General features: G+C 42.9%; 1 protein-coding gene across 11 annotated transcripts in view; it reads left to right on the top strand.

The window, feature by feature from the left end:
• Positions 1-23,435, top strand: part of sipa1l3 (signal-induced proliferation-associated 1 like 3) — a 244,325-nt gene that overhangs the window by 138,785 nt on the left and 82,105 nt on the right. For all 11 annotated transcript variants that reach the window (XM_069908182.1, XM_069908176.1, XM_069908178.1 and 8 more), the window contains 5 exons: positions 3,987-4,161; positions 5,128-5,231; positions 8,466-8,623; positions 10,986-11,559; positions 18,020-18,294. In XM_069908182.1, coding sequence (XP_069764283.1) covers positions 3,987-4,161; positions 5,128-5,231; positions 8,466-8,623; positions 10,986-11,559; positions 18,020-18,294 — 1,286 coding nt within the window. The remainder of the gene's footprint in view (positions 1-3,986; positions 4,162-5,127; positions 5,232-8,465; positions 8,624-10,985; positions 11,560-18,019; positions 18,295-23,435) is intronic.

The following is a 23,435-nucleotide window of genomic DNA, read 5'->3' as shown; positions in this document are numbered from 1 at the left end:
TTTTTTTACCCAGACATAAGTTTTGAACTCTTAAAGAAGAGGAAGGAGTTTAATACAGCAAAATCGATCCTATGGAAAAAAGGTTATAAATTTATGTTAAGACATCCAGCTGTGCTTAAAATATTTATCCCTGGGGAGCAAAACAGACTGTGCTCGGATCCGGAGGAAGTATGAGAATTTGAGTACGCCTGCAGGACAGAGGAGAGATGTAACAAGAATGAAGAACGGCGATAAAATAAATATAAAGATGTAAAAATAATGTATATGTAAGAACTAAAGAAGGGAAAGAGAAGGGAAGAAAGAAAGTAAGGGGGGAGAAAAAAAGAGGGTGAGCTTTGTTATATGTGAAGAAAAAAGTTTTCTGTGGGGGTTGGGTGGGAGAGAATAACTCACCGCGAAATCAGTTGACGTTTGCGAGCGAGTTCACAATCCAAATGGAGAGGGAAGTTGTGGTTGCCCGGCAAGGGATAAGGGGCATCTCAGAGGGGGGGAACATTTGAGACTAAGGGAATATTGGATGTGGGAGTTGTTGAAGTATTTTATGTTTTAAATGTGTTGTCATACATTGAGTTTAAAAAGGGAAAACTGAGAGATGAAAATGGGGAAAGGGGGATGATGGTGGTGAGGAAGCGGAAATGAGGTATAAACAGGATATGAGATGGCCATGTTGAATTATATGACTATAAACATTAATGGAATACATAACCAAATTAAAAGAGGCTATTAAATTTCCTAAAAAAGAAAAAAATAGACATAGCATTTGTGCAGGAAACACATCTAATTGAAGTGGAACATAACAAATTAAAGAGAGACAGGGTAGGACACGTAGCGGCAGCATCATATAATTCAAAAGCTAGAGGTGTAGCTATATTAATTAATAAAAATGTAACAATCAAAATAGAGGAGGAAATAATAGATCCAGCAGGGAGGCATGTAATGATAAAGTGTCAGATATATTCAGAATTTTGGAATTTGCTCAATATATATGCACCTAACAAGGAGGATCAAAAGTTTATGCAAGATATTTTTTTGAAGATTGTAGATACGCAGGGGAATATATTGATAGGAGGGGATTTTAACATTAATTTGTATCCAATGTTGGATAAAACTGGACAAAAGATTAGCAAAAAGAATAAAGTGGCCAAATTTTATGGTTAAATCAATGCAGGAAATGAAACTTATGGATATATGGAGGAGGCAGCACCCAAGGGAGAAGGAATACTCATATTATTCGAGTAGGCACAAAACTTGCTCAAAGATTGATATGTTTTTGTTGTCGGCCCATATTCAAGGGAGAGTTAGGAAAACTGAATATAAAGCTAGATTGCTATCTGATCATTACCCCTGTTATTAGCAATAGAACTGGAGGACATCCCACCAAGAACATATAGATGGAGAATAAATTCCATGCTACTTAAAAGGCAGGAATTTAGGGAGTTTATTGAACGCGAAATTAAAACATACTTTGAAATAAATGCAGGATCAGTGAAAGACAAATTTATATTATGGGATGCAATGAAAGCCTTCATTAGAGGGTAGATAATAAGTTATGTAACTAAGATGAAAAAGGACTACAATCGGGAAATAGAATAGTTGGAAAGGGAGATGGTAAGTACAGAAAAGGAACTAGCAACAAGTACCAAAAATAGTAAAACAAGATCAAACTGGATTTATTAAGACAAACAGCGGATAATGTCTGTAAATTTATTAATCTAATTCATGCAGTTCAAGGAAATGAGAAGCCAACAGTGGCTGTTGCTTTAGACACAGAAAAAGCTTTTGCCAAGGTAGAATGGAATTATTTATTCAAAGTATAACAGAGGTTCAATCTACCAGAAAAATATATTAATTGGATTAAAGCATTATATAATGGACCATTGGCGAAGGTAACAGTAAATGGATATGTATCGAACCAATTTAAATTAAGAAGGTCAACTAGGCAGGGAGTCCATTATCTCCCTCACTGTTCGCTTTAGCAATAGAACCAATCACAGAACTGATAAGAACAGAAAATAAAATAAAAGGGATAAAAATAAAGGAGTATAAAATCAGTTTATTTGCAGATGACATCATAGTATACCTAACAGAACCAGAGGTGTCAGTAAAAGAATTACATAAGAAATTGAAGGAATATGGAGAAATATCGGGGTACAAGATCAATGCAATTAAAAGTGAAGCGATGCCAATGAATAATGAGGATTATACAGAATTTTTAAAAAGAATCACCGTTTAAATGGCAAACACAAGCAATCCGATACCTAAGTATTAGGTTAGATAATAATTTAAGCCACTTGTACAAATTAAATTATCAGCCACTAATAAAGAAATTGCAGAAAGATTTAGAACATTGGAAAGAATTACTACTGACGTTGATAGGGAGGGTAAATTGCATTAAAATGAATGTCTTCCCAAGGATACAATACTTATTTCAATCGTTACCAATTTCCTTAATAGAGAAATTCTTTAATGAACTGAAGAGAATAATAAGGAAATTTTTATGGAAAGGGGGAAACCGAGGATAGCGTTAGATGAATTAACAGAGAGGTACAACCAAGGAGGTTTGCAGTTACCAAACTTTAAAAATGATTATAGAGCAGCACAATTAAAGTATTTATCAGATTTTTATCAGACAAGGGAAAAACCAGATTGGACTAAGATAGAGCTAGATAAAATAGGGGAGAAGGTACCGGAACATATACTTTAGAAGTGGGATGAAAAGCTGGTACGATATAAAAGCTCACCAGTATTGCATCATTTACTCAATATATGGAAGAAGATTCTCTTAGAAAGAAAAAAATATAAATTACCAAATACCAAAATTATTTTTGATGCAAAATCAGCTAATCCCTTTTACAATAGACAACCTTTCCTTTAGAGAATGGGAGAGAAAAGGAATTAAAAGAATAGAAAATTGTTTTTTGGGAAATAATTTATTAACATTTGAACAATTGAAGTATAAATATGGTATAACTCATGGTACAATGTTTGCATACCATCAACTGAAAGCCTACAAAGGATAAATTGGGAAACAGACAGATTACCTACCAGAAGGAAGCAGCTTTGAATATGTGATTACAGACACAATGATAATAAAAAGATTTATAACGAACATGTACATCAAGCTGCAAGAGAATGAAAATGATGAAATAAGCTATAAACCCAAACAAAAGTGGGAAAAAGATTTAAACATAACTTTTCCCATGTTTCATTTTTTATATTTATGTTCTGGAACTATGAAGAATATAATAAACACAAGTTACGCATGATACAGTACAATTGGTTTCACAGGTTATATATCATGCCCCAAAAGTTAAATGAATGGGATCCATCATTATCAAATGGATGTTTTCGGTGTAAGAAGGAAATGGGAACAACAGTACATGCAATTTGGGCATGTGAGAAAGTGGAAAAGTTTTGGGAATATCTAAATCAGGTATTAAATAAAATCACAAAAAGCAACATACCAAAAAATCCAGAGATCTTTCTTCTAAGTAATACAAGAAGTAAAGAATTAGGCCTCAAACTGGATGAAGCGCAAAAAATATTTATTTTGATAGCCTTAGCAGTAGCTTAAAAAATGTATAATGTCAACTTGGAAATCAGAAGAGAGCCTGAGAATACAGCAATGGTACATGGAAATGAATAAATGTATTCCGTTTGGAATACATTTTTCTTGTTTATTTTTCATTGTGTGATGACGTTGTTTAATGGTTTTATTGCATTATATATGTTGAATGTTTATTGGTTTTGGAGAGGGGTGGGAAGGGGGGAAGGAAGGTAGGGGGGAAAAAAGCAGAGAAAATGCCACTGTGTACATTCAAGAGGGAAATGTTTGTATGTATTTTGGTTGATATGGTTCACAGTGTGAAAAATAAAAAAATATATTTAAACAAAAGAATAAAGAGAAGGGGTAAATCATATTAGTTAATGGATCTGAACCTGCCTTTGATTTTCTGGTGACTCTTGTGCTTTAAATACCTCCGCAGCTCAGCAGAAAGCATAAAGTTGGCATTCTGTACTGTACAGCTGGCCAGGGGACTGAAGAGGAAATGTACAACAATGAGGAAGCAGGCCCTGCCTTTGAAGAATTCCTGGATCAACTCGGGGAAAAAGTCCTCCTTAAAGGTTTCAGTAAATACGCAGCTCAACTGGACACAAAAAGTAAGTTATTTTTGTGTAAATAACAGCAAACAGTTATTTCTTGAATCAGTGGGCTTGAAACCTACAGAGAGAAAAAAGTCCTCATAAGTGGTTAAATAAAGAGCGAGAATGAGCCATCTTGAGAATACACAGGCTTTGTTAGAATGAATGGCCTCTGTGCTGAAATGTTAACTCTTGTTTCTGTCTTCACAAAATCTGTCAAATAATTTCTGCTGTAATTTCAAATTTTTAGCAACCGCAATAGGTGGCTTGTGCAGAATCTGCAAAAAGAGTGAGGCACAGGCCTGGGGAAGAACTGGTGCTTTTAACATCATGAAACAAGGCTGTGAAAAACTGGGGATGTCTGAATGAAAAAGGAGAGAAATGGTGTACATATTTTAGCTTGTTTCAGTTCAGATACTATTCATTATCATGTAATAAAGCAGACAGGTAATATTACACAAAAGTGCCTTTAGTCTGCCGTAAGCATTACAGTCCGAGAAAGAGCAACCCCACAGAGTCGCTGCGTGTCCATGGATTTGTGTCCAGCACTCCCACATGCTCTGCAGCCACACGAGGCCTCAGTTCAAACCGTCGGCAATCCGATCCTAGATCCAAATCTCTGTCGTGATGAGGACGTCTTCGGTTCCCAGCGCCTTTTGAGAGCCTTCCTTTCCCTCAGCATCCTCTCGAATGCCGGTTCCGATCCCCTGTAGCCTGTTGTGAGTCCTTGCAGCCCGTGGGTGTAGGGTAATTTTTTTTTAATATGGGGGAGGGCGAATAGCTCATCAAGAGGTGAAACAAAAAACTGGAGCATGACTATTATAAAGTGTTTGCATCTCCTGAGGAATCCTAATGGATGGTACTCAAATGGTCATTCACACTGAACTTTACAGATTCTCATGGTCCAGCTGAGGACCTCCAGAATTCCTTGACTTTGGTGTTGCTGTGTAAAATGCAATGTATTGAAATATTTTCTATTTTCAGCTGGTTCAACTGGTACCCACTCCCTGTACACAACATATCAGGACTACGAGATTATGTTCCACGTGTCCACCATGCTTCCTTATACCCCTAACAACCGGCAGCAGGTTGGTAAAATTTGTGGTTCTTTCCAAATGAGGCCAATAACCAGCCATTGCTATGTTCCTTACTAGACTTCCTACAGATGACTGCATTGTGGGTTGGTAGGTTATTTGGCTGCTTTACATTGCCCCTAGAGTGTATATGAGTATTAGACTGGAGGGACATTGGGAAACCATGGCAAATTTCTACAGATTTGTGGTGGAAAGTGTGTTGACTGGCTGCATCATGGTCACCAATACCTCTGAGCAGAAAGCCTGCAGAAGGTAGTGGACACAGCCCAGGACATCACATCAAGAACATCTACAGGGAATGCTGCCATTGGAGAGCAGCAACAATCATCAAGGATCCACACCACCCAGCATACGCTATTGCCATCAGGAAAGAGGACTTGGTGCCACAAGACTCACACCACCAGGTTCAGGAAGAGCTGCTCCCCCTCCACCGTCAACAACAAACTCAATCAGAGACTCATTTAAGGACTCCTTTGCACTTCATTGATTTTTTTTTCCATATTACACACAGTTTTTTAACATAGTTTATTTGTTACATGTGTACGGTTTTATTTTACACTACCAATACTTGGTAATTTTGCCACACCCGCAGGTAAAATAATCTCCATTGTATGTGATTTCATGTATACACTCTGACAATAAATCTGAAAATGGGGAGAATGGGATTACTATAAATGGGTGCTTGAATATCAGTGTGGATTTGGGATGGAGAGCCTTTTTCTGTGCTCCATGATGTAAAGAACATTCAGCTACCTTTTCACGTGTTTTTAGTTGCCCAAATAAATTGCATGTTTTGGGGATAATGTGTTAATGTTCCCTGTCGTCCAATTTTCCCAATCTAGTCTTGTTGAAAGTGCATACAGATGGCAGGTGCCTCTTGCAACATCAGACTGCGGTGTAGGAAAGGAATTCAGATGTAGTTTTATGGAATGGATGCAGTGGGTAGCCAGGAGCAAATGAGGGCAGAATTTCCTCTTTATTCTTACACTATAATTGAAGGGAAATATTTCTGTTTTAATAATACCTGATATCGATGTATAATTGAAGGGAAATATTTCTGTTTTAATAATACCTGATATCGATGTATAATTGAAGGGAAATATTTCTGTTTTAATAATGCCTGATATCGATGTATAATTGAAGGGAAATATTTCTGTTTTAATAATGCCTGATATCGATGTATAATTGAAGGGAAATATTTCTGTTTTAATAATGCCTGATATCGATGTATAATTGAAGGGAAATATTTCTGTTTTAATAATACCTGATATCGATGTATAATTGAAGGGAAATATTTCTGTTTTAATAATGCCTGATATCGATGTCAAAAGTATATGTTCCAATCCCTTCCACTTTAATTCTGTGGTTAGCATTTACAAGAATTTCAGGATGATTTATGATGAGTGCAGTTGAAACTAGCCAGTTAAATTATTTTCAATCACGCTTTCTCTGCTTTTTCAATTTCTAATCTTGAAATCTAGCTCTCTGTTCCCTCTTAGATTTCACTTGTGAACCTTGTCCTTCAGCAACCTGTTCATTATGTTTAATAGAGTCGATTGTAATTCCAGATTCATCCCTATGAACGTGCGAAAAAAAATGATGCCGTTTCAAATCCTGAGTTAAAGAAGTTACCGGGTTTCGAGCTGGCCCTACCAGTCAATAAAGGTTTAGGAGACAAAACTGTATTCTTTGAGAGAGGGCCCTCGTTAATTAGGGCTTAAAATCTTCACGGCTACCTTGTTTTCTGCACCAAGAACATGTGATGAGATCATTGGAGACCTGATTGGCCTGGCAGCGCCATGAAATGGTTAACGTGGGGTTATGCTGTATCAGTTGATGGTGTAAGTTCCCAGTGTAAACTTTGTACTGTTTGTTCTGTTACTTAGTGAAGTTGGTTTCGTGGTCAATATAAATCTGGCGCTGTAACGGTTCACTTCCTTATTCTAATCTACTGGGAGTTGAGTGAAAAATTACTTTCATTAAATTAACAGAGATTCACCTTCTGTCAGTACCTGTGAAGATAACACTCCAGACCAATGGTTCTCAACCTTTTTCTTTCCACTCACATCCCACTTTAAGTAATCCCTAGGCCATAGGTGCTCTGTGATTAGTAAGGGATTGCTTAAGGCGATGTATGGGGTGGAAAGAAAAAGTTTGAAAATCGCTGTTTTAATCGTCCCCCATTGACTCGTTATGTGCAGGGTTTCAGAACTCCAAAGGAAATGGGCCAATGACAATTTTTCTCAAGCAAAATATTTCAGTAACAATTGGGTCTAGAGCAGTGATTCTCAACCTTCCCACCCTCAACCCACCTTAAGCAATCCTTTACTAATCACAGAGCACCGATGGCACAGGGATTTCTTAAAGTGGGACATGAGTGGAAAGAGGTTGAGAACCACTGCTCCAGACCCTTACCTGGAATCCCCAAACTTTGTTGACAAAAGACACGTCTAGAGGTTGAGCACCTTTGTTCTGTAAATCCAGCAATACCTTCAGTTCAGTAAGTGAATAGTAGAATACAGAAACCTTTCATGATCCGGATTTCATTGGAGAATTCATGCGGGAGCTTTTGCAGAAAGTTGGTCTTCATTTCTTTATCCGGGAGTCCTGCGTCTTATCAGTTTTAGATGAACTTCATTGGATTCTGAGAGGTTGGATGATTAGTCGAGGCTCTTTGGGTTATTACGGCCACTGGTGAATGTGATCTGGTGGAAAGGCTGCAGAATGAAAATCAAGTCAAAAATTTCAAGACCAAAAATATAAAAATGATGAAGGGGCGGCACGGTTAACATAGCAATTAGTGCAAGGCTGTAACCGCGCCAGCAACCCGGATTTGAATCTGCCACTGTCTGTCAGGAGTTTGTATGTTCTCCCCATGTATGCATGGGATTTCTCCCACCATCCAAAACATGCAGGGTTGTAGGATAAATGTGTGGCACGACTGGAATCTACTTATACCATGTTGTAAATTTTAAAAAAAGGGAATGAATCCAGTTACCATAGAAAATTTGAGTTGCATTAAATGGTTGAAATAAATGAATATTTATCATGCTCTTCTAAAATAGATGAGGGTGAACACATAACTAAGTTGGCATCATCTGTAATTGCATATGGAGGACTGTGAATCTTCATTGAGTTGCATTACCTGGTGTGTTACCGACTCCTGATCCACAATGTGAGTGTTTTGCAACCAATTGTTTATGTGCTGAACCCTTTGTGTATTCACAGCTTCTCAGAAAACGGCACATCGGCAACGATATTGTCACCGTCATTTTCCAGGAACCCGGGGCTTTACCATTCACACCAAAGAGTGTCCGTTCCCACTTTCAGCATGTGTTTGTAATTGTCAGGGTCAATAATCCATGCACTGAGAATGTTTGTTACAGGTGAGTGCATTCATAATCTGGAAAGCAAGAGTAGAATTTCTTTAGTGTCCTTCAGAATCTTGGTCCGTCCAAAAGTCATTGAGAAGCACTTCTGAAGGATGTTCAGTTTTGCTGTTAGAAATGTAAAACCAATTTATACGCAGCAAGATCTTGCACCTTGGCCACATAATCTGTTCCAACCTTCAGTGACTTTGTTACTCTCCAGCTGTAGCTTCAGACAGTAGCTAATTAATGCAAGTCTACAAACGGAATTTACTAATAAATTGTATTGCTTAACCATTTATTTCTGAAAGGGGCATGTTGTGAATAATGTCCTGAGAACCACTGTCCTAAATGAAAAGAACAGTTAACAAAAAGGACAAACATGAACCTCACATCCTCAGGATACCTCGAGTGCTTGACAGGAAAAAAGTAATCAAGATAAAAGAGTATGTGCAGAGAAGCAAATCTCTTTCCTGCTGTCCATTGACCACTGGGATGTCGTCGTTGGATATTGGATTAGGAAATAGAGATCGATGATAACCGGTCATCTTGCTGCTTGAAAGTCCAGGAGCATCAGGTTAATGATGTGCCACAGTTGGGTTGGAGTCCTAAGTTCAATATTGACAAAATGGCTGCCACTGAAAGCCAGTTTTTTCCTCCCTTGCCTCTTATCAGTGTTGATTTCATGTGCACAGGGCACCTGTCGTCTTTCAACACGGGCAGAGGAGAGAGGGGAACCATATCAGGAATCATAAGACCCTAAAACCAAGGAACAGCAACAAGTCTGCCCCTCCATTTAATCGTGAGCTGATCCCTTTTCCTTTATCAACCCCACTGCTCGCCCTCCTCCCCATTACCTTTGATGCCCTGGCTAATCAAGAACCTATCGCTCTCCGCCTTAAATATGGCCTCCACAACTGCCTGTGGCAACAAGTTACACAGATTTACCACTCTCTGGCTATAGAAATTCCTATGCATTTCTGTTCTAAGCGGACACCCTTCAATCCTGAAGTTGTGCCCTCTTGTCCTGGACCATCCCACTTGGGAAACGACCTTTCTAATCTACTCTGTCCATTCCTTTCAACATTTCACTTACAGGCCAAGAGCTGTCAAATGCTCCTCATATGATAACTCTTTCATTCCCGGAATCATCCCAGTGAACCTCCTTTGAATCCTCTCCAATGTTATTACATCCTTTTTTAAACAAGGAGCTCAAAAACTGGGACATCCTTGGACCTGGTCACTGCCACACTGTAGGGAGAAAATACAACCATGATAGAGGAATTAGGGGATATGGGTAGACGGCAGGTAGGTAGAGTTAGGTCATAAATTAGATCAGCCATGATCGTATTGAATGGCGGAGCAGGCTCGATGGGCCATTTTTGGCCTACTCCTGTTCCTACTTCCTATGTTCCTATGTAAAACTGCTCATAATGTTCCAAGGGAGGTCTCACGTATGCCTTATAAAGCCTCAACACCACATCACTACTCTTATATTTCATTCCTATCAAAATGAATGCCAACATTGCATTTGCTGCCTTCACCACCATCTCAACCTGCACATTTACCTTCAGGCTATTGTGTATGAGGACTCCAAAGTCCCTTTGCAGTAGTCTGTCCATTTATTTTTTTCTACCATCGTGCATGACATACACATTCCGAGATTATATTTAATTTGCCACTTCTCTGCCTAATCCCCTAATCTGTCTAAATCCTTCCGCAGGCTCTGTGTTTCCTCAACACTGCCTGTTCCGCCACCAATCTCCTTATCATCTGCAAACTTGGCCACAAAGCTCTATGGTAATCCAAGTCATTAATGTACAACATAAAAAGAAGTGGCATCAGTATCTGTAGCAGAATAAGATATAGGGAAGAAAAGTTGTACTCTATCTGCTGTTGTATAGGACGACGCTGGAATTTCCACCCAAAATGTTGGTTTTGAATGTGACACTTTGGATAAGACGCCCCCGTCACCCCACAACGAACTGCTGACCAGTGGATGCTGTTAATAGCAAATGATCATTTTAAGGTTTAAATTTTATTTGGTTATTAAAATAAACCACTGTCGGCTCCTGTAACAGGCCGTTTAAGGCCTGTACAGAGCCGACGGCAGTCGGACTGGGTGGATGGACCCAGCGGTGGAGCGCTGATACTTCGCAAATAACTAACAATGGCATGCACGCGATTGCGTCGGACCCAGCAGGAAGATGTCGGCATTGTTGAGACTTCACCGTCTCAAGGTAAGGATTTTAGACCTGGCGTATAGGACAACACGATTTTGAGGTGAAATTTTTAAGTTTCGTCCTATATGATAGCATAATGTTAACTTTAAAATAAACAATGGGCTACTGTAAACTTTGGTTGTATTTTCTCCCTCCAGTGTGGCAGTGACCAGGTCCAAGGATGTCCCAGTGTTTGGACCGCCCATTCCAAATGGCTTCACCTTCAGCAAGTCTGAGGTCTTCCGAAACTTTCTGCTGGCCAAGGTCATCAACGGGGAGAACGCGGCGCACAAGTCAGAGAAGTTCCACGCTATGGCCACTCGTACCCGCCAGGAGTACCTGAAGGACTTGGCAGAAAACAGTGTCACCAACACACCAGTGGAATCCACTGGAAAATTTAATCTCATCTTGCTGAGCAAGAAGAAAGAAAGGACAAAAGCCCGGCTGGGCGCTGAACTTTACAGCACAGGGGCAATTACGTGGCGGGTTTATGCACAGGATTACAGCCAGGCAATTGAAGTGGAGTGCATTCTTGGAATCTCCACTGAGTACGTTGTGGTGATTGAGCAGAGCACCAAGGATGTGGTGTTTAACTGCTTCAGTGACGATGTAATAGGCTGGAGTCCTGATGCATCAACAATCAAAATATTCCATGGGAGAGGTGACTGTATATTCATACGAGCATTGGAAAAGAATGTGGAGGACCTTAAGGAAGTTATCCAGAGATTGAAGGTGAGTTAGGATATGAGTGTTTTTTTAAAACATGTTAGTGTTCATGATCATCGGCCACATTCCTCTTTCAAATGCTCTAATCCTGTATCTTTCCACCTTCGTAACCCAGAAATATTGAAGGTGATTTTAGTATTGTAAGAAATGGTTTTCCCCATTACCTTTCCCTCCCACTGGTGTTGATTTTACACAACCATGTTCATGACCACTTCTGTACCCTCTGGCAGATGCAAGTCATGACTAGGTGAGCTAAGCTTTCCATGGCAAGATGGTAAACACGTAAGACTGAAGAAACAGCGTGCATATTACAGCAAAGTTAGAGTCATAACCAACGTTTTGGGCTTGAGCCCTTCATTGAGGTATGAACAAAATGTAGGCAGGCGCCAAAAGAAAATGATGGGGGGGTGGGGGGGGAGAGAAGCAGCACAGGCAAGAGGTAACAGGTGGATAAGGAAGGGCACACCAGCAAGTGGGGGGGGGGGGATGGCTCTATGAGTGGAGAGGGAAGGGGGTGGAGAGCTGGAGGAAAGGAGGCAGAGGGATGCGGAAGGGAGGACGAACGGGGAGTGGGCCAGCAGAAGCCAGAAAAGTCAATGTTAATGGGTAGCGGGGTTGGCTGTGTTGAGGACGCGAGCAGGGTGCAGAGTGATTTGGACAAGTTGGGCGAGCGGGCCAAGTCGTGGCAGATGCAATATAATGTGGATAAATGCGAGGTTATCCACTTTGGAGGTAAGAACAGGAAAGAGGACTATTATCTAAATGGTATCTGTTGAGGAAAAGGGGAGATGCAGAGAGACTTGGGTGTTGCTGTGCATCAGTCGTTGAAAGTGGGCATACAGATGCAGCAGGCAGTGAGGAGGGCGAATGCTGTGTTGGCGTTCATAGCGAGAGGATTTGAGTCCAGTAGTAGGGAGATCCTGCTACAGCTGTACAGGGACTTGATGAGACCACACCTGGAGTACTGCGTGCAGTTTTGGTCTCCTTATCTGAGGAAGGACAACCTCGCCATGGAGGGGGTGCAGAGAAGGTTCACTAGATGGAAGGTTCACTAGATGGAAGGTTCACTAGATGGAAGGACTTGCATATGAAGAAAGGTTGGATAGACTAGGCTTGTATTCTCTGGAATTTAGAAGATTGGGGGGGGGGGGGTGATCTTAAGATTCTTAAGGGTTGAGACAGACTAGACGCAGGTAGATTGTTTCCAATGCTGGGAAAAACCAGAACCAGGGGTCACAGTTTAAGGATAAGGGGGAAGTTTTTTAGGACTGAGGTGAGGAAAAATGTCTTCTCTCAGAGGGTGGTAGATCTGTGGAATTCTTAGCCACAGGAAGTAGTTGAAGCTGGTTCCCTGTCAATATTTAAGTGTAGGTTAGATTTGGCCTTTGTGGTTAAAGGGATCAAGGGGTATGGGGAGAAGACAGGAACCGGGTACTGATCACCCATGGTCATATTGAATGGTGGTGTAGGCTTGAAGAGCCAAATGGCCGACTCCTGCACCTATTTTTCTGTTTCTATCTGGTTGGAGAGTGCTGAATAGGAGCATTAGGTGTTGCTCCTTCAGTTTACAGGTAGCCTTGGTTTGGCAGTGTATGAAACCCTGGACATTCATGTCAGCATGGTAGTGCGATGCAGAATTAAACTGTTTAGCCGCTGGGAGATCCCTGTCATTGATGTGGACGCTCAGTGAAGCGATCTCCCAGTCTGTCTCCCATGTAGAGAAGGCCACAATTGGAACACTAGGTGGAGTGGATGACTCTCGCAGATTCAAATGTGAAGTGTTTTCCAAGTGGTTATATATCTTTACCATATAAAGTGTTTTACGTATAGAGTTATGGATGCCTTGCCAGGGCTGGTGGTGGAGGCTGAAATATTAGGGGCATTTAAGAGACTCTTAGGCACATGGATGAAAGGAAAATAGAGGGTTACGAGGGAGGAATCATTTTGGGGTTTTTTTTTTGGTAGAAATATATAGCTTATCGGGTGTTGGCTTTCATAAGTCGAGAGATTGAGATTAAGAGCTGCGAGGTAATGATGCAGTTCTACAAAACTCTGGTAAGCCGGCACTTGGAGAACTGTGTCCAGTTCTGGTCGCCTTATTGTAGGAAAAACTTACAAGCATTGGAAAGGATGCAGAGGAGATTTACCAGGATGCTACCTGGTTTAGAGAGTGTGCACTATGAGCCGAGTTTAAGAGAGGTAGGGCTTTACTCTCTGGAGAGAAGGAGGATGAGAGGAGACATGATAGAGGTGAACACGATATTAAAAGGAATAGATAGAGTGGACAGCCAGCCCCTCCTTCCCAGGGCATCACTGCTCGATACAAGAGGGCATGGCTTTAAGGCCATGGGTGGGACATTCAAGGGAGATATTGGAGCAAGGTTTTTTTTTACCCAGAGGGTGGTTGGTGTGTGGAGTGCACAACCTGGGTCAGTAGTGGTGGCAGGCATGTTGGTGAATTTCAAGAGACCACTGGACAAGTAGGTGGAGGAAGTGGTGGGTGATGTGGGAGGCAGGGACTAAAGGTTGGCTCAACATTGTGGGCTATACTGTTCTATAGATTAGCGCGACATCAAGGGATGAAGGTCTCGTACTGTGCTGTTGCGTTCTATGTTCTATAAAGTATGCTGTTTGACCTGCTGAGTTTTTCTAATATTGTATTGGTGTCTACAGACTTTCATGTTTTACCCCATGGCGAGATAGCCTGGATGGCCCTGCAGCATAATTTGACCATCTCCAACTCCATGTCTGCATTTTCAATGGACGCTGACTTTGTCCCAAGTCTTGAACCTTTGAGTTTGGTTAACTGTGTGGATCTAGGATTTAACTCTGGGCCATTCTGCTCACTGGACTTCACAGTCACCCATTTGATTCAACTGATACCCGTTCAGGGAATGTTTCTCGGGATGGAGAGAAAAGTACAGTAGGACGTATGATTTTACTGGTAAAGATATTTTGACAGTGCTGAGTGGGGGTGGGGGGGGGGGTAGGGAGAATACACATGCCGTTTAAAATACACCTACTGCCCACTGGAGATCTGCTGTTTAGGACTTTCATCTCCCAAGTTCCTGATGTATTATAAGTGTGATTAATGTTTATGGCAAGTCATTGAAATGATTTGTAAATTGAATCACTTGACCTTGGGCTAGATGCAATGTATACTGAGGACATTCTTTCCATTTGACATTGAGGAAGTATTGACGAAAAGACTGCATATTCTTTGGTGATTTTTGGTTAATCATAAACCACAAATGTTGCCCTCTTTTTTAACAGAAAGATTACTGAGGTTTTGGGAATACTTGCTGTTTTGTATATATTTAATGAGACAGTAAATCTTACACAAATGATTTCTAACATCTCACAAAGCATTTGGTGTAGTATGACAGGAGCTCTTATACCCCCTCTAAGCTCACAGATCCGTAATCATTTATAAAGATTTATTATCAAAATACAAGATATGGGGATAGTGCCGGAGGATTGGCGCATTGCGCATGTGGTTCCGTTATTTAAAAAGGGTTCAAGGAGGAAGCCTGGCAACTATCGGCCTGTAAGTTTGACGTCTGTGGTAGGTAAATTAATGGAGAAAATTCTTAGAGATAGTACTTATAAACATCTGGATAGACAGGGTCTGATCAGGAGCACTCAACATGGATTTGTGGGAGGAAGGTCATGTTTGACCAATCTGATTGAATTTTTTGAAGAGGTGACTAGGAATGTGGATGAGGGTAGTGCAGTGGATGTTGTCTATATGGACTTCAGTAAGGCCTTCGATAAGGTACCACATGGAAGGTTAGTTAGGAAGGTGCAGTCTTTAGGTATAAATTTTAAGATAGTCAAATGGATTGAACATTGGCTGAAAGGGAGAGGCCAGAGAGTGGTAGTGGATAATTGTCTGTCAGGTTGGAGGCCGGTGACCAGTGGTGTGCCTCAAGGATCTGTATTGGGCCCATTGTTGTTCGTTATATACATTAATGATCTAGATGATGGGGTGGTGAATTGGATTAGTAAATATGCAGACGATACTAAGATAGGTGGAATAGTGGATAATGAAGAAGGTTTTCAAGGATTGCAGAGGGATTTGGGCTGCTTAGAAAAGTGGGCTGAAAAATGGCAGATGGAATTTAATGCTGATAAGTGTGAGGTGCTTCATTTTGGTAAGAAGAATCAGAACAGGACATACGTGGTAAATGGGAGAGCATTGATGAATACAGAAGAGCAGAAAGATTTAGGAGTAACGGTACATCGTTCCCTGAAGGTAGAAACTCACGTGAATAGGGTGGTGAAGAAGGCTTTTAGTATGCTGGCCTTTATCAATCATTGCATGGAATATAGGAGTTGGGAGGTGATGGTGAGATTGTATAAGACGTTGGTGCGGCCTAATTTGGAGTTCTGTGTGGAGTTCTGGTCGCCTAATTATAGGAAGGATATAAACAGAGTGGAGAGAGTGCAGAGAAGGTTTACCAGAATGTTACCTGGGTTTAAGCATCTAGAGTATAGGGAGAGATTGGACAGATTAGGTCTTTATTCTTTGGAGCGTAGAAGGTTGAGAGGGGATTTGATAGAAGTATTTAAGATTATGAAAGGGATAGACAGAGTGGATGTGGATAGACTATTTCCGTTAAGAGGAGGAAAGATTAAAACAAGAGGACATGAGTTAAGAATTAAGGGGCAGAGGTTTAGAGGTAACATGAGGGGGAACTTCTTTACTCAGAGAGTGGTAGCCGTGTGGAATGATCTTCCGGGAGAAATAGTGGCGGCGGAGTCAATTGTATTATTTAAGAAAAGGTTGGACAGGTATATGGATGAGAAGAAGATGGAGGGTTATGGGCATTGTGCAGGGAGGTGGGACTAGAAAGGGGTGTTTGGTTCGGTGCGGACTAGAAGGGCCTAATGGCCTGTTTCCGTGCTGTAATTGTTATGTTATGTTATTGTTATGTTAAAATGACGTCGGAAATAGGAGCAGGAGTTGGCCATCCGACCCGTCGAGCCTGCTCCACCGTTCAATGAGATCGTGACTGATAGGCTCATGACATACCTGCCTTTTCCCCATATACCTTAATTCCCCTACTAGGTATACATCGCATACAACCCTGAGATTCTGTTTTCCTTTGGGCCAGGGCAGAATTTCTACTTGTTGATATTGCAAAACAAAAACTGTACCATGATTAAAACTAGTTTAGTGCATCCTGATCTTTTAATGGAAGCATTTTATATGACCGATAACATCAGGAGGAGGCCACACAATTTCAGTGGTTTGGTGCACTGTTCGCCAAGATTGAGGCTGAATCCTTCCATTTACCAGGATGTTGCCAGGATTGGAAAATACAGAGCAACTTTGATTATCTGAAATGGTCGGGACTGGGCCAATGTCAGATAAACAGATTTTTTCAGAGAACTGGTCATTTTTTTTTTAAAAACAGCCCAGTAGCAACAGAAAATCACTCATAATAGTCTTTAAAATACAACAAACAACCCCCCACTGAGGCCCCACTCCTGCGGGGCAGTCCGAGGCCCCCACTGTCACTGGCAGCCCGAGGTACCCCGTCAGTTGGCTCCGAAAAAAAATTCAGATAAATGAGGATTTCTGATTTGTTTAGGATATCCTCATTTATCTTTTCAGATAATTAAAAAAAAAAATTTTGTATAAATAAGGATTTTGGAGAATCTGATTTCGGATAATCGGAGTTGACCTGTGTGTCTTCACAGGCCAGATTAGCAGAGCTAGGTCTTTTCACTTAAGAGCAGAGAAGAATGAGAGGTGACTTAACAAAGGTCCAGAAGATTCTGAGAGGTATAAATAAGGTGGATAGCCAGTGTTTTTTTTTATTCCCCCAAGGCAGGAGTAGCAAACACCAGAGGACGACTGTACAAAGTGAAGGGAGGTAAATTTAGGGGTGACATCAGAATTTACACAGAGTTGTGGGAATGCATTGCCGGGGTGGTGGTGGAGGCTGGAACAATAAGGGCATTTAATAGACCCTTCAAAAGACGGAAAAATAAGTGGGTAGGTATGGGCTGAAGGGCCTGTACTGTGCTGATATGTTCAATGTTAGCTGCTTTTCTATTGAATCTCTCTGATTTTACTGATCCCATTTTTATATCTACTCAACCAGTGAGCATCTACAGCTGAGCCTTGTCCTGCGACTGTGTGCTCAACTTCTGGACTATTCAGCCAGGGGAACTGGTGCCATGGACATGAAGTTGTGCCCGATACCTGTAGCCATAATTTTGCCCTTTTGCTTTTTTCTGTCCACGTGGTCCTCCTGACCTCGTCTCGTCTGTTGGGTTCCATAACGTAGATGAGGTCCACGGTTCATTTCATTGCCATCCTTTCACACTGTCAAAGGAACAGATGAGTCTTCTGGCTCTCAAGTAACTTGCTAGCATTGGTTGAATAGAAGATCATTGAACCAAGCATGCATTGTGCTAATTGTAAACCCCTTGTTCATCCATCTTTACACTGCAGATTGTGACGGAAGGGTGCGAGACTGTCGACATGACCCTGCGGCGGAATGGTCTTGGGCAACTTGGTTTTCACGTCAAATATGACGGCACAGTGGCGGAGGTGGAAGAATATGGATTCGCATGGCAAGCCGGATTGAGACAAGGAAGTAGATTGGTGGAAATTTGCAAAGTGGCAATTGTCACACTGACCCATGATCAGATGATTGACCTCCTGAGGACATCAGTGACCGTGAAGGTTGTCATTATTCCACCCCATGAAGATGGAAGCCCCCGCAGGTATATCATTTCTTTGTGTTAAACCAGTGGTTCTCAACCTTTTTTCTTCCCACTCTCATACCATCTTAAATAATCCCTATGTCATAGGTGTTGTTATTAGTAAGGGATTACTTAAGGTGGTATGTTGAGAACCACTGCTCTAGACCTAATTGTTACTGAAATATTTTGCTTGAGAAAATTGTTATTGGTCCATTTCCTTTGGAGTTCTGAAACCGTGCACAGAACGAGTCAATGAGGCACGATTAAAACAGTGGTTTTCAAACTTTCTTTCCACGCACATACCACCTTAAGCAATCCCTTACTAATCACAGAGCACCAATGGTGTAGGCATTACTTAAAGTGGGATGTGAGTGGCAAGAAAGAGGTTGAAAACCACTGTGTTAAACTCTGAAGGATCAGGATTGTCTCCAAATTAGAAAGTAAAGCGCAAAAGCCTAGAGACGTTGTCGTAGTAAAAAGCACGGAAATGCTGGAGGAGCTCAGCAAGTCACGCAGCATCTGTAGGAGGTAAAGGCATACTGAATAACCGACACTTTGGGCCTGAGCCCTTTGTCAAGGTGTGAGTAGAAGGTAGCCTGGTGGCTGGATTAAAAAGCTGGGAAAAAGGAAAGCAAGGCCAGGGGGAGGAGCACAGAGGAACCTACCTGCTCTTTACTCATACCTTGAAGAAAGGCTGAGGCCCAAAATGTCGGGAACATATCTTTACCTCTTATGGATGCTGTAAAATCTGTGCTTTTACCTCTTATTAGGGCCAGTAAACCTCTACCCAGAATTTCGGCTTGTACTAGAAACTATGCTGACATTACTAATAACTTTGCTGCATGATGTTCGAACAAATGTTCTCCTGAAATGCTGATGTCCATTAGAATGTTTCTCTGCCTTTGTTAATGTTTTGGAATTGTTTTTGCTGAGACAGTGAATGATGCTTTTTTTTTAAATTTTCCTGGCTGGAAATGGGCCAGGTCTGCTATTTAATTTTGGCTGTGGATGCAAAATAAAATCAACTAATATTGCAATTTTCCTAATTATTTCAGTCCATTAATTTGGCCCCCTTGTGCGTCAGGCTGCATAACTTGTTCTTCCTCTCTCCTGCACCCCCCCATCCCACACGAAGTAGTTTCCACTCCATCATCAACACTGAATTTACTGCATGCACATAATGAACGAAACTGAGACTCTTTGAGTCTGTTCTCCTATTTAATGAGATCATTCCTGCTCCATGATCTGACTACAAGACATGAGAGCAGAAATAGGCTATTCAACCCATCGAATCTGCCCCACCATTCAATCGTGAGCTGATCCATTTCCCCACTCAGGTGCACTACCTGACCTTCTTCCCATAACCTTTGATGCCCTGGTTAATCAAGAACCTATCCATCTCTGCCTTAAATACATCCAATGACCTGACCTCCACAACCACCTGTGACAACAAATCCCACAGATTGACCATCCTCTGGTTAAAGAAATTTCTCTGATAAGTGGCCACCCTACATTCCTGAAGTCGTGCCCTCTTGGCTGAGACTCTCCTACGATGGGGAAACAACCTTTCTACATCTACTCTATCCACACCTTTCAACATTCAAAATGTTTCAGTGAGATCCCCCCAACTCATGAGATTCTCTTCCCTTCCCCCCACCCAAGAGCCATCAAAAGTTCCTTGTATCATAAGACCATAAGATAGAGGAGCAGAATTAAGCCATTCGGCCCATTGAGTCTGCTTTCATTCCTGGAATATGGCTCAATACCATTAGTTGACAAAAATCTTTGAATCTCTGCATAAAATTAACAACAAACTCATTATTAATTTCCAGCAAAGTAACAAATTGTTGGATGAACTCAGCGGCGTCAGGTAGCATTTGTGAAAGCAAAGCGATTGTCAAAGTTTCAAGTCAATATCCTGCGTCAGTATTGAAAGTATAAAGGAGAGATAGCCAGTTTAAAGAAATGGGAGGGGTTGGTAAGAAACAGATGGTTCAAGGAAGTGAAGGGTCAATGAGCTGATGGAGCCACATGAGGGAGGGACAGATGGAGATAAAGGCAGGCTGTGAGGGAATGTAGAGGCAACAGAGGGTAGCAGGCAAAGAAATCTCATAAGAAAAGGTGATGGTGAGTGGAACCAGACAGAGGGAAGTGGGTAGCTGGGGGACCCAGGGATTAGGTGGGGGGGGAAAGAGATGGAGAACCTAGTGGGGGAGGAGATGGTGGGGGGAACCCAGTGGCTGGATGGGGGACGCAGATGGATGGGAGGAGATGGGGGACGCAGATGGATGGGAGGAGATGGGGGACGCAGATGGATGGGAGGAGATGGGGGACGCAGATGGATGGGAGGAGATGGGGGACCCAGATGGGTGGGAGGAGATGGGGGCCCAGTGGGGGAGGGGAGATGGGGCACCCAATTAGGGGGTGGGGAGATGGGACACCCAATTAGGGGGTGGGGAGATGGGGCACCCAATTAGGGGGTGGGGAGATGGGGCACCCAATTAGGGGGGGGGAGATGGGGCACCCAATTGGGGGGGGGGAGATGGGGCACCCAATTAGGGGGGGGGGAGATGGGGCACCCAATTAGGGGGTGGGGAGATGGGGCACCCAATTAGGGGGTGGGGAGATGGGGCACCCAATTAGGGGGTGGGGAGATGGGGCACCCAATTAGGGGGTGGGGAGATGGGGCACCCAATTAGGGGGTGGGGAGATGGGGCACCCAATTAGGGGGTGGGGAGATGGGGCACCCAATTAGGGGGTGGGGAGATGGGGCACCCAATTAGGGGGTGGGGAGATGGGGCACCCAATTAGGGGGTGGGGAGATGGGGCACCCAATTAGGGGGTGGGGAGATGGGGCACCCAATTAGGGGGTGGGGAGATGGGGCACCCAATTAGGGGGTGGGGAGATGGGGCACCCAATTAGGGGGTGGGGAGATGGGGCACCCAATTAGGGGGTGGGGAGATGGGGCACCCAATTAGGGGGTGGGGAGATGGGGCACCCAATTAGGGGGTGGGGAGATGGGGCACCCAATTAGGGGGTGGGGAGATGGGGCACCCAGTAAAAGGTGGGGGGAATGAGGGGCACCCAGTAAAAGGTGGGGGGAATGAGGGGGACCCAGTAGGGTGGGGGAGATGAGGGGGACCCAGTGGGGTGGGGGAGATGAGGGGGACCCAGTGGGGTGGGGGAGATGAGGGGGACCCAGTGGGGTGGGGGAGATGAGGGGGACCCAGTGGGGTGGGGGAGAAGAGGGGGGACCCAGTGGGGTGGGGCAGAAGAGGGGGGACCCCGCGGGGTGGGGGGGGGTGGGGGCCCACGCGGGGTGGGGGTGGGGGCCCCCGCGGGGTGGGGGGGGTGGGGGCCCCCGCGGGGTGGGGGGGGGGAGGTGCATACTCAGTGGAAGGAGGAGAAGATGGGTACCCGGGGGGTGGGGGAGGAAGAATGAGGAGATGGCGATCCAGTGGGTGAGCGTATGATAGGCAGACATAGCCAAATGGGGTAGGGAAAAGAAACTGGGTAACAGGTTGCTGGTGGGAGAGAGAGAAGGTTAGAAATGAGGGGCAGTGTGAGAGAACCTGGATGGATCAGGAGAGAGAAAGGGGAGTGGGTGACCTGATATTGGGAATTCAATGCTCGTGACGTCAGATTGTAGACTTCCCAGGTTCCTTGTTTGTAGACTTCCCAGGTTCCTTGTTTGTAGACTTCCCAGGTTCCTTGTTTGTAGACTTCCCAGGTTCCTTGTTTGTAGACTTCCCAGGTTCCTTGTTTGTAGACTTCCCAGGTTCCTTGTTTGTAGACTTCCCAGGTTCCTTGTTTGTAGACTTCCCAGGTTCCTTGTTTGTAGACTTCCCAGGTTCCTTGTTTGTAGACTTCCCAGGTTCCTTGTTTGTAGACTTCCCAGGTTCCTTGTTTGTAGACTTCCCAGGTTCCTTGTTTGTAGACTTCCCAGGTTCCTTGTTTGTAGACTTCCCAGGTTCCTTGTTTGTAGACTTCCCAGGTTCCTTGTTTGTAGACTTCCCAGGTTCCTTTTTTGTGTTTGGGCTGCAACCCAATGCTTCTGAAGCCTCTTGTGTTTCCAGTTTTCGTCAAGTTTTTATTGTCATCTGATTTCACAAGTGTAGCTCGACAAAAAAGCGTTCTCTGGTCCTCGGTGCAAATCACACAGGCATATAACCAGACAGAGCTCACGTACGTACGAACAATACATATGCAGGACAAGTGTTCATATTTACAAATAAATATTGTTTCGTGAGCATGAGTCTCAGATGGTGAGTGAGAGCAGTTCCTTTGGCCATTCAGTATTCTCACTTCCCATGGGAAGTGTCATTTGTGAAAGAATTTTAAAATCCTCCTTTGAATGGTGGCGAGGAGATGTTTACCTGGGCTGAACTAGTTCTCATTATTGTCAGGACTCTCATATTCATGAAACAGTATTTATTTGTCCGTGTGAATACCTGTCCTGCATCTGTATTGTTTGTCTGTATGTGAGTTACGTCTGGTTGTGTGTCTGCACGTTTTGAACCAAGGACTGGAGAACGCTGTTTCATCGGGTTGTACTTGTACAATCAGATGACCAGAATCATGGCTTGATGGGGGGAAAGATGTTTAGCTGAAGTGAGGACAAATTTCCTAATTCCGAGGTGTTCTGCACTGCTGAGATGAATGTTGTGGATACCAACTCTGAAGCGGGTTAGATAATTTCCTAGACTTCAAAAGGCTTTGAGAAGCGTGGGAAGAGAACAGGGCTATGTTATTGAGAGAGTAGATCAGCTACATTCTTGTTGAATGGTCTTGAAGGGATGAATGGCAGAATTCAGCTTCAATTTCTGTCTATTTCTATCTGCCCTGCTGTGCAGAAGCTTTCAAACTTGACTGAAATCGGTCAACCCAGTTCAGGCCAGGAATTATCTGTCTGGTCTGTTTAACTTGGCGAAGTCCTGAAGAGCACACTCGATCCCTGTTTACAACAACAATAGCAGACGTTCGTGTCAAGCCAGTTACTATTCTTCCTTCCTTTAATGTGAAGCTGAATCTTTTAATCTCCCCATAGTTTCTTTCAAGTTTTGCTCCCCAATTATCAAAGTCATTTTCTCTGTTGTTTCATCTCCTCTAGGTTAGTGTGCTGGCAGCCACCTAGTTTTGAGTAACGTGGCCATAATGCGTG

This window comes from Narcine bancroftii, chromosome 13 (assembly GCF_036971445.1).
Source record: "Narcine bancroftii isolate sNarBan1 chromosome 13, sNarBan1.hap1, whole genome shotgun sequence".
Taxonomy (NCBI): domain Eukaryota; kingdom Metazoa; phylum Chordata; class Chondrichthyes; order Torpediniformes; family Narcinidae; genus Narcine; species Narcine bancroftii.
Note: the sequence above shows the minus strand (reverse complement) of the source record. Positions and strands in the feature narration are given on the sequence as shown.